At 45.1% G+C, this 15,625-nt stretch overlaps 1 protein-coding gene across 1 annotated transcript in view; it reads right to left on the bottom strand.

The window, feature by feature from the left end:
- LOC126412131 (fibrillin-2-like) overlaps positions 1-13,708 on the bottom strand; it is a 675,186-nt gene extending 661,478 nt beyond the window's left edge. The window contains exon 1 of the mRNA XM_050081574.1: positions 13,573-13,708. Coding sequence (XP_049937531.1) covers positions 13,573-13,667 — 95 coding nt within the window. The 5' untranslated portion in view covers positions 13,668-13,708. The remainder of the gene's footprint in view (positions 1-13,572) is intronic.
- Between the last annotated feature and the right edge of the window lie 1,917 nt (positions 13,709-15,625).

Raw genomic sequence — 15,625 nt, 5'->3', positions numbered from 1 at the left:
GGATTTCTAATAACAGGTATCTGTAAATACATCAACTTCAGTAGAGAAAATTATTTCTGTTTAGTAACTTGCGGTCTCAGAGTACAGTGAGAAATCTTCACAGCAACTTTGGTATATTTTTAAACTCAGTAGCGCTATTTCATACCTTATATCTATTTCATACACAGTACTACATGGCTTGGGATTGTGCTTGTTGTGAGATCTACGATTGTTTAGATTCCTCTGCCGGGGTCTTCCTCAGGATCTTGTGATGTCTACTGTAGATTTAGCACAAATGCAACAGGCGTGGATCTCCGTTACACAAACTGACAGACGGCACATGTACAACACAATGTATGGAGATTTGCAAGCTTGTATTCAGTATTCCGGCGATTACACCGGTTATTAATGTACCAGCGTTTCACATGTGCAATTTTGTACCTCGCGCTTACATTAACCAGTGATCTTGCAATGTTAATCACTTAAATATGTTACCCAGACAGACGTATTGCCGAAATTTCGTTACTCCAGATGAATTACTTTTTAGTGTTGCGATTTTTTCGTCAATGTATTTCAGCAGATATCACCAGGAGTATCCACGTTGCGAGTATATACGTTTCTTTTCTGACACGATGGAACGGAAGCATTGTAGGCTGTGAATGTACCTCCAGTGACAGAAAGTACACGATGCAGAGCTTCATTGCGCATACGTGAATGCTATCGGTGACAAAGTTCCATGTCAGACTTTTATCTGCAGGAATAGATTCGAATTTTTAGCGGCGATAAACTTTAAACATTTTTATTAGGGTTTTAAATTCGCGAAGAAGCTAGCTGTTAAGGTCAGCATTACCTAAGAATGTTGGTGGGGATTGCTTTCAGGTAACGAACGTTTAGAAAGCGGGGTGGCATTTGTATTCGCGATCGGCGTGACGCCCGCCCCTGTTTTGGCGAGCGAGTACCGGTAATAGATGGCGCGGCGCGGCGCGTGTGCTTCCCCGGCGGCAGCTCGTCAGTGTCTGGTTCCTGTCAGCTGGGGGCAAGGCGCCCCGCACACCACCGCGCGTGCCTCAGCTTATAGCGTAGCAGCCAGAAGGTGTAACAGCGGTGCAGTGTTTTCGTTGTAACTCTTTCAGAGTAATAGATCGTGTCATTTGCTCCATTTTATCTTGACGGTGGAATTATGTATGCCAGAGTACTTGTAATACTGGAGATTGCAAGTAAAAATTTAGTATGCATTCAGTAGAGAAAGGCTCTTAAAGTTTGGTCCGCATTTGGATCCAGGTCCACTTGTAATGAGAAAACGAATTATCTATATCTGTAATTCCTTTTTATCATATATTCAAGTTCATTATGATAGATATCAAAATACACATTATTGTAGATGCAGTCGTGGGCCGACTGTAAAAAATTGTAAGTTTATGGTTGCAACATCGTGCAAATTCCACTACACCGTTGTTCTCCTTTATTTTTCTACCTTAGTCAGTTGAAAATGAAAAAAAAAAAGTTGGAAACTTATTAGCTGACTGCGAATTCCCTGACATCATCTGTATTAGATGTATATCTACTACCCAATAGTGACATATGAAAATTTGTAGCGGACCGGGACTCGAACCCAGTTTTCCCGCTTATCGCTAGCGGTTGCCTTAACAACTTGGGCTGTCTGTGGAAGGTCCTAAGACCGCGCCAAACCAGCGTACGTCACTCTCTTTACATCTTTATATTGTAATCTGCTGCTGTGGATCATCAACAGTCTGATCTCTCAGATACGCATCTAAGAAAAAAAAAATTCGTTTAAAACAGCCAGACATTGCTTGTAAAAACGGACCGGGAAGAAGGCCGTTGTACCAAATATATCTGGTATGATAGTTGAAAGATGTTATGTCGCACAGCTATACTACCAAGGACAGCGTTCTAACAGAAGAAGTGATAACATTATTAGGAGCGATCGACAGGTTTCTATTCAAAGGTCGTGCAGTCCAGAATCGGTATGCCAATCAGCCAAAATCACCGTGAGGATTGAGACAATCATTCCACCTACGCACCAGGTTGAAGATACCCGTTTGGCGTAGCACCGTGTCGCGCTGCACCAACAAGTCCGCAACTGGCTGCTGTGTGTCCTCGTTCGGCAGGAACCTTCGACCCTTCGAGGCCTTACCTAAGGCACCGAAGGCGTGATGATCGCACGGGGAGGCATCAGGAGTGCAGCGCGGGTGCGTCCCCCACCTGAGTCGGCGAGACTTCTTGCGATATGGGGACGAGCGTTATCGTCAATTTACAGCGTACCTCGTCGCCATACCACAGCGCTGGTTTTCGACACGCATGCTGCCTCGCACATGTTCCTCATTCTCCGACGGATGTCTACCGGTGATTGTTGTTTGTCATTCGGCAGCCAAGGAATGAATAACAGCATGTTGATCACGCAGGGAGGCGTTTGCTAATAACGTCGCCATAATTCACGTTTCCGCAATTAGCGCTCGCTCGTCGAAATGAAATGAATGCCGCACTAATCCCTTGCCTATATGTTGGTGCTTATATACCCACATCGGAGTCGCAGTAGGTCGCATAAACGCTGCAGCAACGCCTTCAAACGGAAACCTTTTGATCGCCCCGTATGCATTATGAGAAACTCACGTTCATCGCCTCACTTAATCCTGAGGTGGGAATTTACATCTACATCTACAGCTACACATTCGAGTGTCCGGCAGACGGTTAATCGAACCACGTTCACAAACTCTGTTACCAGTGCACAGTTTATTGTTGGCCGCAGAACGAATGCGACATAGAATATTCATCCCCTCCCCCTACCTCGTTCATTATTGGTTATTTCACTCTCGCAGATATGAGCGAGGCAGAGGAAAGTCTGACAGAGCCATATCGCTGCTGTTCAGCCAAATCATACCAAGGTACATACATACAGTTCTGTTGAAATTAAGAGATTCAAACAGTGGCACCAAGATAGGATGAAACTGGCTTCCTTTTAATGATTCATTGTAAAACGCAGATGAGATGGTGGGGTTGGTGCTAAGACGATAACGATGATGCAAGCAGTAGGTTTCTCTAGATCAACTTCTAGTAAATGCTGCGTGGATAGGAAAGGAGGACGGAAGGAGGGATGAGAGGAGAGTTAACATAAAAAGGTCGCAGTTCCAGGGACGGGGGGAGGGGGTCAAAATTGGGTGGCAGGTTGGATGTACAAATGCCAGCTGGAACAGGAAGGGGCAACAGTAGATAAGTAGGTTGGGAGATAGATTGATCTACGTAATGAATATACAGAATGGACCTGTAAGTTGTAGGATGTAAGATATCAGGATACAACTTTGGTTCAGGGAGAGGGAGTCTGTCGGAGTTGCCTGGGATGGGATATAAAGGATGTGGAGGTGGAGACAGGGCGAGACGTATTGGTACACGCGCGGCAGCAGCCCAGAAATTGCTGGGATTGGAGAGACGACTGGGTTATGATCTTCAACTTTCCGGAATGTAGCCTATCGGATCTGCGAAGTTGTTTGAGGAATGTGCGGAAAGGGAGGAATTTTATCAATTGATGGAAACATGTAGGATACGAAGGCGAGGTAAAGTGTACGACGTTCTAGAACTTATAAGGAGTGATAACATTTTGTGGCTGTGGAATTTCAGGCTACGTTGAATAAAGTAAAGATTGGTCGGATAAGGATTTTGTACGCATTGAAGGTTGGAGAAAGATGTAATCCCCATGTACGGCCTGTTATTAGATTTGTGGTGGTGTAATCTGGGGACGCTATTGGCTACGAACTGCACTTGTATTCTGAGACTCTTCGGACTAATAATAAAATGATATGGCAATGACATGATAGACTCATGTTTGGTGTTTCGCTAACATACTCTGAAAACCAATGTGAAGTTCATGAGAAAGGATACTTAGCAAATACAGGTATGTAGTGTAATTAGTCTAATTTGCCTTCGCGCCCATAGGGGAGCGGTAAGTAGGAAGCTGAAGTATGTTCCTAGACTAATCACGTAACACAAGTTCTTGAAGCTTTGTGAGTAGCCTTTCGATGAATAATTAAGATATATCTTCTAGAGACATGTAATTCAGTTTTTACAGCACTTGATGCGACTCATAGACTTGAGCAATATTCTGGGGAGGGGCGTACAAGTGTTTTGTAATCTGTCGCTTTTGTAGACAGACTGCATTTTCCCAGTTTACTGTCAATGATCTGCAATTTTGAATCCAGCCAGAAATTTCGTTTGAAAAGACATGTGACTGACTGTACTTCTATTAATAAACTTTGGTGTGGTTCCAATTCAGTGCTTTTCGAAAATGGTTGCTCGTTGTCTTTCATCTTACTGTGGAACGACTTGATTAAGTTAATAAAATATTCTTGTTTTAAATGGAAGACCCGTTATTTCGAATAATGTTTCGATCTCTTGACAGGAGTTTCCACCGTCGGCTTCAGGAGCTTGGAAACTGAGAAGATTTTACGCAGGCTTGCCACCGCGTAGAGTGAGAAAGTGTTTGAAGAGACACAAGTCACGGGATAGCGATATGCACATTACAGATGGCGGTATTATCGCGTGCACAAGGTATAAGAGTGCAGTCTGCTGGTGGAGCTGTCTCTTGTACTCAGGCGGTCCATGTCACAAGGCTCCCGACACCATTGTGGCCGCACGACGAGAATTAACACACTTTTAACTATAAATGGTGATTGGAGCTAGACGCATTCGACATTCCAGTTCGGAAATCGTTTGGGAATTCAGTATTCCGATATCCACAGTGTCAAGAATGTGCCGAGAATACCAAATTTCATGCACTACCTCGTATCACGGACATGACAGTGGCCGGCGGCCTTCACTTAACTATCGACAGCAGTGGCGTTTGCGTATAGTCGTCAATGGTAACATAAAAACAAGACCGCGTGGAGCGGCTCTAGGCGCTACAGTCTGGAACCGCGCGACCGCTGCGGTCGTAGGTTCGAATCCTGCCTCGGGCACGGATGTGTGTGATGTCCTTAGGTTAGTTAGGTTTAAGTAGTTCTAAGTTCTAGACGACTGATGACCTCAGAAGTTAAGTCCCATAGTGCTCAGAACCATTTTTGAACACTGCGTGAAATATCTCAGAAACCAACGTGGGACGTAAGACTATCTTATCCGTTAGGTCAGTGTGGTGAAATTTGGCGTTAATGGCCTACGACAGCCACGACATCGCTTGCAGCGCCTATCCTGGACTTGTGTGACTGGACAGATAAGTCACGATTTAGGTTGGTAAGAGCTTACGGTAGGGTTCGGGTGGGGTGCAGACCGTACGAAACCCTGTATCCAGGTTGTTAACGAGGCAGTTTGCAAGCTGATGGTGGTTCCATAATGGTGTGGGCTATGTTTACATCGAATGGACTGCATCCTGTGATCGAACTGAACAGTCCATTGGCTGGAAATGGTTTGTTCGGTTACTCGGAGATCATTAACAGCCGTTCGTGGACTTCACGTTCCTAAACAACGATGGGATTGTTACGGATGGCAGTGCGTCATATCACCTAGCCACAATTAATCGCGATTGGTTCGAAGAACATTTTAGACAGTTCGAGCGAATGTTTCGGCCACCCAGGTCACCCGATGTGAATCCTGTCGAACATTTATGGGACATAATCGCGAGGTCAGTTCGTGCACAAAATCCCATACAGGTAGCATTTTCGTAATTACGGACGACTGCGGAGGCAGCATTTCTGCAGGGGACTTGCAACGACTGCTGGAGTCCGTGCGACGTCGAGTTGTTGAACTACGCCGGGCCAAAGGAGGTCCGACACGGTATTAGGAGGGAGGCGCCCCGTGCCTTTCGCGACGGGGGGGCTGCCTCTGGTCTCCCTGGGCCGGTGTCCGGCCTGTGGCGACGGCAAGGGTGGCGCGCGCGGTGCGAGGGGGCCGGCCCGTCGCCGTCGCCGCGGCCGCGGCCGGCAGGTGCGCCGGCGCCCACGCGCCTCCGCCCGCCGGCTCTTTGTCCGGTGCTCCGCTCCGCTCTGCTCTGCGCCGCAGTCTGGCGGATCCGGGGAATCTCTCCCCGGCCGCTCAGCTTCATCGCGTTCGCCTTTTCATAACGTCGTCAAAAGAAAAATGTGCTGTCCCCAGTTCTGAGACCGAAGTCACCTCTATTCATTCTATTCGTTAAACGTCGATACATCATTAACCTGGAACATTGTTTTGGGATCGTTCATTGCTTCGAACAGAGAGGGTCGTCGTGTTTCTGGAACAAAAACGACCTGGGCTTTGTACGCAGATATTACTACCGACAAGTTCCTGCGGTAAATCCTAATCCGACCACTGTTCTGGGCCGCGATTGATTGGCAGGTTTTTACTGTGTCTAAAAGATGCCGAAAATGGCCGATTTACTTGAGACGAGGACTTCGAGAGTACTGTCGGTTGATCGCAACCTACTACTGCGGAAGTCTTGCGGTTGAGGAGTTAGGAGGCTGCTCAGTAGCGGGATAACAGTCTCAGTTGTCGAGGCGCGTATTTTTGAAACCTATAAAAGTGTTTTTTGCAGAAGCATGGTTCCCTGTTGTCATTCCACAGCAGTAGAGCTACACACACGCTTATAGAACATAGACTTGACTAAGTATTCGTAGTGTTCCTCAAATATGTGCCTTCTCTGGAAATAAAGTTAGTTTTTTGCGGTGGTCTTTTCATACACTTGTTTTTCTTAGTCTAAGATGCTTAAAAATTCCACAACTATTCCTTTAAATACAGGTTCAACAGTCTTATTGGAAACATTTTTCCTATCCTTCGCACACGCTGGCATCTTTTCTTCGCGAAGTGTGAGAGCTGTGCGTAGTTTAGTATCATGGCCGTGTTGGATGATGATGATGACGACGACGTGAGAAGGGATGGAGTGAAACCCAGTTCCTGCGTATAAACTATTCCCCTCGGAAAGCACCAAGGGGTCGCCGAACTCGACGTCTCCATCCCACGGACGGATTACCATCAACAGTGTCACGTGTCCGTGCGACACTGTGGAGTTGTTTCAATTTCGTGCAGGACATTGGCGCAGAGACTGGTGAGCTGGAACTCAGCGCCACCACCTCTCTTCCCCTTGCCTGCCAAATACTGGCTTTCAGAATTTAGTCCGCCACCAGTATTCGAACTGGCTTACCTCCGGGTCGAACACCGCGACATAAGCGTACGTTAGCGACATCGGCCTTGGAGGCGGGTGTTCACCTAAACACGTGACCATAATGCTTTTCATCTACAAAAATGGTTCAAATGGCTCTGAGCACTATGGGACTTAACATCTGAGGTCATCAGTCCCCTAGAACTTAGAACTACTTAAACCTAACTAACCTAAGGACATCACACACATCCATGCCCGAGGCAGGATTCGAACCTGCGACCGTAGCAGTCGCGCGGTTCCGGACTGCGCGCCTAGAACCGCTAGACCACCGCGGCCGGCCTTTTCATCTACAATCTTAGTGTTTACTGTCCAATTTTGCTTGTGAATACATATAACAGTTTTATTATTATTATTATTATTATTATTATTATTCTCATCTAGTGTCTAATTATAAATCACCATCTAGTCTCATGAGGATTCTCAGTTTTCAAAAGTTCTTTGGTTTTACAGTCTAATACCGATCTGTGCATAGAGTTACTAGACCGATGTTTTAAAATGCACTCTGGCCGAAAATTGTTTTGTTATGAGGACGTTTTCGATTTTTATTGTTACTTCCTCTGTAGAAATATTATTATGCTTTCGCCTGCTTGCTCCACTAGACGATTGTAATATTCCGATTTACTGGAGTGTTGTCTCCTGGTCTGTAGGCTACTACGTAATATGTTAGAAGTACGTTCCACATTTGACAAAAATCACGACGTGAAGGTAAAGAAAAATGTTGGATTTAATAATGCAAGAAATCAGTTTCTGCACTTCAGTTAATACACACATCAAAAAAACTTTTGCATCACCCCAGTTCTCAGAACTCCTGAAGATAGACGTTGATTGTGGATATTGTATCACAGACATAGTCTCTTTGACTGTTCAGAGATGTCACTAAACCCGTCCAAAGATGTAAGCAACCATGCATGAGCTGCGCCTATTAGACGGTCTGACAGCCGATCAGTTCCAGTCATTCCGCCAGGAAGGAGGTACACGACTCGTGTTGTCTGTAGTTCAACCACGCCTAGACGGTCAATACCGCGGTTCGATCGCGTCCGCATTGTTACTTTGTGCCAGGAACGGCTCTCAACAAGGGTACTGCCCAGGCGTCTCGGAGTGAACCAAAGCCCTGTTGTTCGGACATGGAGGTGATTCAGAGAGACAGGAACTGTCGATGACATGCGTCGCTCAGGCCGCCCAAGGGCTACTACTGCTGTGGATGACCGTTACCTTCGGATTATGGCTCGGAGGAACTCTGACAGCAACTCCACCATGTTGAATAATGTTTTTCGTACAGCCACAGGACGTCGTATTACGACTCAAAGTGTGCGCAATACGCTGCATGACGCACAACTTCACTCCTGACGCCCGCATCTCGTGGTCGTGCGGTAGCGTTCTCGCTTCCCACGCCCGGGTTCCCGGGTTCGATTCCCGGCGGGGTCAGGGATTTTCTCTGCCTCGTGATGGCTGGGTGTTGTGTGATGTCCTTAGGTTACTTAGGTTTAAGTAGTTCTAAGTTCTAGGGGACTGATGACCATAGATGTTAAGTCCAATAGTGCTCAGAGCCATTTTTCACTCCTGACGTCCATGGCGAGGTCCATCTTTGCAACCACGACACCATGCAGCGCGGTACAGATGGGTCCAACAACATCCCGAAACGACCGCTCAGAATTGGCATCACGTACTCTTCATGTCGCATATGCCTTCAACCAGACAATCGTCGGAAACGTGATTGGAGGCAACCCGGTCAGGCTGAGTGCCTTAGATACACTGTCCAGTGAGTGCAGCAAGGTGGAGGTCCCCTGCTGTTTTGGGGTGGCATTATGTGGGGCCGACGTGTGCCGCTGGTGGTCATGGAAGGCGCCGTGACCGCTTTACGATATGTGAACGCCAGCCTCCATCCGGTAGTGCAACGTATCGGCAGCTCATTGGCGATGCATTCGTCTTCATGGACGACAATTCGTGCCCACATCGTGCACATCTTGTGGATGATTTCCTTCAGGATAACGACATCACTCAACTAGAGTGGCCAGCATGTTCTATAGAAATGAACCCTATCGACCATGCCTGGGATAGATTGAAAATGGCTGTTTATGGCCGACGTGACCCACCAGACACTCTGAGGCAGTGGGACAATCTGGACCAACAAAGCCTTGATGATCTTATGGATAGTATGCCGTGATGAATACAGGCATGCATCAATGGAAGAGGACGTGCTACTGGGTATTAGAGGTAGCGGTGTGTATAGCAATCTGAACCACCACCTCTGAAGATCTCTCTGTTTGGTCGTACAACGTGGAATGTGTGGTTTCCATGAGCAATAAAAAGGGCGGAAATAATGTTTATATTTATCTATACTGAACTCTCGGAACTGAGGTGATGCAACTTTTTTTGATGTCTGTATATTCGCAGCAATCTCACAGTAATCAGCAGATTTTATAGTGTTTGATCATTTCCATTAATTGCATTCTACCTGGTCTCAGCATCAGCGAAACAGAATTTAAAAGATAAAAACGAAACATCCTTCAGTTCAATCTTGCGATTGGAATATGGCCAAATGAGTGGGCTCTGAGGTGTGTTCTTCCACACAATACGATGATCTTTGAAAGATTGTCTTTTCTGTTCTCAGGATTTATTAATTTAGTAATACATCCGTTGCGAAGTAGTCCGACAAGTTTTTGGCGAGACTGGTAACGCCTCGAGGCATCCATCCAAAACGACCATCGCTGCCGAGCGTTTATCAGCATTCGCCTCATAAGCTAACAGGGATTCTCCAAGTACTCGTTTATCTAAATTTCCCTTTCTATGCAAACTATCGAATTACAAGTGCCTAAATAATGGGAGGGATTCTCGAAATGATTTATATAATGATGGGTATTTCCCACCGTATTCATTTAATTTTTCCTTTTAATTAATAAAAACCAGGCTTTTGAAAGTGTAAATCATTCGTTTCTCCCTTTAGCATCAAGATAAGTTTTTTGTAGCAGAGTTTTGTGTTCGTAGTTTGTTTCGTTATCCAATAAAACTTGTACCGAGCCCAAGCAAAGATGCTTGATCATTTCTTCTTTGTTGTTGAAACAAGAGGCGACGAAAGAGAAACGCAACAGAAGAGTGAAGTTCAGGATTTTATTAATTTAATGCGAAAGCTGCGACTAGGACTGACACTGAGAAATGCTGTTTAGTGCTTCGGGGCAGTGACACACTCGAGGTATTCTGAAGTACGAATTGTTCTGATGAGGCTACAGTACACACCTCTCATTCTGTCCGTCCTCACCTATAAACAGAGGCGAGGAAACAGTCCATTCCACTCAGTCTTAAACTTCAGTTCAGTCTTAAACTTCGGAGTATAGAGGAGAAACGAAGGTGCTTTAACGATCTACTAACTGTAAAGAAAAGTTAAAAAAAGAATGAATGCAGATATATTTTCGATGTCGTTACGAATAAGCATTATAGGAAACTTCGTGATCTCTTGACATTAGCAAGCTCCTTTAGTCGCCAGGGCAAAGGCCAGCATACGATTATTTCTACTGATTTTGCACCACTACTTCTAAATGCTAATTCCCCTCAGACAGGTCAACAAATTCCTTAAACTGTTTTCCTAAACAAGAGCTCGTTATGTCATATTTTCCATGCTGTTACAAGAATGGTGTATTTGTTTGGTCGATATCAATATTTTTTCTGCGAAGTAATACATTGGCGATTGAATTTCAAGTACAAGGTGCGTGTGAAGTTTGTTCACAGCTACTTGTCTACTGTTGATCGGATGCTATGAAAGAAGTGACAAGTGTACATTTTAATTTTTTGTCATGCTATCAGTGCATCATAAAGCTTCACGAGAGGAATTGATCTTGTGACAGTGTCCTATTCCTACAAATCAAATCTAGCTTTACAACAGCTCCTTTGCCGAGGTAGTCTCCTCCATACGTTAATTCTGTTCTGCTCTTGTACTCTAAAATCGGTAAAGTAAACAATCAGTAAAAGTTAATCCGAGGGGAACTTAATGAGGCTGAACGTAACGTGTCTTAGCCTACGACTGAAAGCAAGTTGCAAAGTAATTTTGCATTACGACTTGCAGAATCTTCAGAATATGAAGACCAACAAATTAGATAAGCTTGTTACGCGTAAGGTCAAAGATTTTTTTCTGAACGCACTCATCGGGATCAGTGATTCTATTAAGAATCAGAATCTACAGGTTTCTCTCGGTGGTGATTCAACTGCAATTGATAAGTCTGCCAAATTACACGAAGTATTTCTCACGAATTTTAGACGACAATCTCAGATAAACGCACCCTGCAATTCTCTACAAATTTGTGTGCCGTTGGCTTTGTTATTGGTATACCGGAAACAGCAACAGAGTGCGGACTGAAATCGTTCATTAAATAAAAATTAATCCTTCATTACGTAAAAAGTAATCCCCATGTGATCGAAAAATCAGGACCAAAAGCCAAAAACGCTGTAGCTTTTATCCTAATGGACTCCTATCACTATCGCCGTATCTGGTAGAACAATGGGTAGACTCCTCAAGTCAGAAAATTGGACGGGATGTACAACGTGCTACCACAGGATGTAAGTGATCACTGAGTATCCCAGAAGCAGCGACAAGTACGTTGTATGAAATTTGTTCTCTTCTATGAATGGGAAGATGTACGGATGCGTATAAAACTCTACAATGTGATTTCGTAGGTCGGACAGAATACCATCACTTTCGACTTCTAATATAGTTTCTTCTCATGTGGGAAACAAGACACATACCTCTTATGGTTCAATAAGAAGAGATACAGGGCTACATCATCGATCTTCTACAAAAATGTGAAAATAAATTAGAAACATCCTTGTGGAGCGCCGAAAGCGCGCACAGTGTTTATGTCTGCCTCGGAAGAAATTACTGCTGCCTCCAGATTTTGTACAGACACATCTTTAGAATGCGCTGTTCCATACTTAGAAACGATCGAAACTAAAGGTTTAAAATAATTACCTGGTTGCTGCGATCATAAAGGAGTACCATTTTACAAGAACATAAGTGCAGCACATATGCTCTTTAATTCTTAATGAAACTAAACATTAGTTACTAAAGTGCTAAGTCTTTGATTTGCTATAGGTAATACTGTTATTGAATCTTTGGGACTTTTCGCGTTTTGAATTTATTTCAAGTTTGATGTTAACCAGTAGACTACTTATTTCTATTTAAAGTGTTCTTAGATGGATGGTAATAACAAGAAAGAGGGAAAATACCTGGATTATTTTGATGAAGTAGATAATTAGGATAGTATCTAATTTCTACGAATAGGTCTACAACTATAGTCTCTGAACCAAAATGAAATGGAAGGCGGAAGATACTTTCCGTTGTACCATTTATTATGGCTCCATCCCGCTTCAAACGAGTATTGAACGAGGGCAGAATGATTGTTTAATAGCCCCAGTACTCGCTGTAATTAATCTTATCTTCAAAAGCCCTTCGCAAGCGATGCACGGTGAGGGGGGTGATTGGAATACATTGCTTTATTCCTCACTTGAAACAGGTTCTCGACATTTTGTGAGTAGGCTTTCACGAGACAGAGTGAATCTGTCTTCAAGCGTCTGCCAGCACAGCCTATCTAAGGTGCCCAGCACGCTGTCCGTGGACTAGGCAGACCTGAGACCATTCGTGAAGCTCTTCTTTCTTTACGGTTAATTTCTCTTGTTACTCCTATATGGTACGTCTCCCACACACTTTAAGCAAAATTCCAGAACAGAGGAGTGACTTAGAAGATTGTATAGATCGATTGTGTTTTCCTAATATCCTACTAATGAAATGACGTCTGGCGACTGCTTAACCTGCGATAGAGCCATTGTGATCGTTGGATTTCATATCCATACAAGTTGTTTCACCCAGGCATTTTTGTGAATTGACCGTTCCAACTGTGGTTCCACTGTAGTCATACGATACAAAGATTTTTTTTCATTTTGCAAAGTGCACAGTTTTACATTTCTGAGCTTTAGTAGCAAGTTGCGAATATTTGCAAGACACTGTAATATTGTCGAGGCCTTACTAACATCTATCCAATTTTTTCAGCAGTAATTCACCAAAGCTAAATGGATCACCTAGAAAATCCTGTGGTTTCTATTAATATTTAATGCCAGATTAATAAGATACGACGTGAGAATCGAGGCCCCAACACACTTCCTCGGGGCATGCCTAGAATTACACCTAGATTTGTGGATGGCTCTCCATCAGAGATAACCTTTGGGTTTTTGGTACCAATAAATCCTCAGCCCCATCAGAAATTTCGCTTATTATACTATTTGATCGTACTTTCGATACTAAATGTAGGTGTGGTATTGAGTCAAATGCTGTTCGAGTACTCCTGAGTCATTTCTCCATTTAATGACCCGTGACCCCTTCGTTATCGGTAAGCTCCTCTTTACCGTCGTAGAGGGTTATATGGCGACCGCCGTGTGCTGGAACAGCTAGAAGACGCTAGCGTGGCCTTACTCACCCGGTGCCGGGCTGCAGCGCGTTGTGACCGCTGGCCCCGTCCGCGGGCTCTGCGGCGGCGGCTGCGAGGCACGCGAGGCCCACGACGAGCAGCATGGTGCAGGAGCTGGAGCTGGAGCTGGAGCGGCGCTGGCGCTGCTGGGCTGGCCGCCGACTGCGCGCCGCCGCCGCGCCGCCGCCGGCGGGCGCCGCAGCCCGGCCCCCCACCGCGGCCTGCGCGGCCACTCAGGGCCGGCGGCGCCCCTCCAGCCGTCCGCCGGCCGTGCATTACCGGCAGAGGCGCGCCCCGTAATTACCGCATTCCTAAAACTCAAAAGCGCTGGCGAGCTCGCCGGGGTCGCGAGGTCGTCTGGCGCCGCGGCCGAACTCCGCACCCGTGCTGTGCTGCTCTATCTTAATGGCGCGCTACAAAACGAGTGCGACCGGCAAATTCCGTAGCGATGAGGACGAGCTTCTACTTTACTTTTACGCGCACGAGCCTTAAATAGACTCGGGGTCTTTACAAGTACATTGGTATATTTCTCCTTTCAACGGCGGAGATTCGTGTCCAAAAAACTAGGCTACTCCCGAAGAGCAAGAAATTTGATCTCCTTTAGGAGCCTCCGACCTGATTTAATACAAAATGAGAAACCGTCGTTTTACTCTCTCTCTGCCAATCATTTCCTGTTTGTGCTGTTCGTGTGTAATACGTCGCTGGAAATAGTAACGATGATTTGCTTATGCTGCGTATACAATTTACAAGGCAGCGTACACGATTAAATGTGAACGTAATTTCGTAATACGTAGCGAGCGAATTTTAGTAAACGATGGTGTCACCTATCGGTACGCGTGCGACAGAATGCGCTACCTAACGTGTTCCAAAACACCGCGCATAAAAACTGGATTCTTCCGAAGTTAATACGTCGGGACCTGTTGAGCGTCAAGTCTTGTGGAAAGCCCTTGGCCCACGGAACATTTGTATACCCAACAGAAGTATCGCCTTAGTATCACTGTCCTTCAGTACAGGGGCTTTCAGAATTATACACTTCCTCCTCTTTAGGCAAATAGAGCAAACAGGTTAGTTCATTATATTATTAGAATTGGTCTCCCGTACCCCTTAAGCGCCTTATAGAGACACACCATTTAGTTCGTGGACGGATCCTGAGAAAACCCGAACAACACGCTTTTCGAGTACCAATATTGAGCCGCGGATTCCGAGACGGCTATTCACAGGACACGGCTAAAATTTTACAATGTATTCCTAACATCCCTGTCTCGAGCAACCTTGAACATTTTCTTCATTTTTATCCGCTTCTTACATACAGTGGTTCAAAGTTACCCTATTTGCACACGTGTAATATGAACGTAAAATCCGGCGTGAGGCTAAAATGTATAAATTGACATAGCGTGGAGAATTATTCTGTAAAGTGTCTCCGTTATCATCAGAATGGTTCTGGATACTTCATGATCCAGAACTGACCACATGCAAAGTTTTCGTGCACGCAAAATCCGGTCTGAACTATAAAATTAGTTTCGTGTTGTTTGAATTTCACATAAGAAAAATATCAATATTTTACTGAGACATGAAGTTCTTTTCGTATGAGTGTAGGCGAATACGCTGCCGTTTAAAAAGGCATTGACTGACAAGTGGAATTCAGGCTCGTTACATCTTCGACACCTTTAAATGTCAGTGTAAGAGAAAGAGAGGGGCGCAGTGATTGGGCGCAGTGACAGTGGAACATGTGTGTGATGTCCTTAGGTTAGTTAGGTTTAAGTAGTTCTAAGTTCTAGGCGACTGATGACCTCAGAAGTTAAGTCGCATAGTGCTCAGGGCCATTTTGATGAGAGCCAGTGATAATGACATTCTAAGACAGAGCAAAAAGGAAACAGTGGCAGTAGTAGTAGAAGAGACTGTGGCTGTGCGACGGCAGACAACAAGATAATGACAGTGAGTTGGGCTGAATGAGTGAGTGAGAGTGGCAAGTGGGAGTTGGATAGGTATGAGCGTGACAGCGATGGACTAGTGGGTATGAGAGAGTTTACAATTAGTGGAGCTTGTGCGAGTGAGAGGTGAT

Source organism: Schistocerca serialis, chromosome 7 (assembly GCF_023864345.2).
Source record: "Schistocerca serialis cubense isolate TAMUIC-IGC-003099 chromosome 7, iqSchSeri2.2, whole genome shotgun sequence".
NCBI lineage: Eukaryota > Metazoa > Arthropoda > Insecta > Orthoptera > Acrididae > Schistocerca > Schistocerca serialis.
The sequence above is the reverse complement of the archived record's forward strand: the minus strand, read 5'-3'. Positions and strand labels throughout refer to the sequence as shown.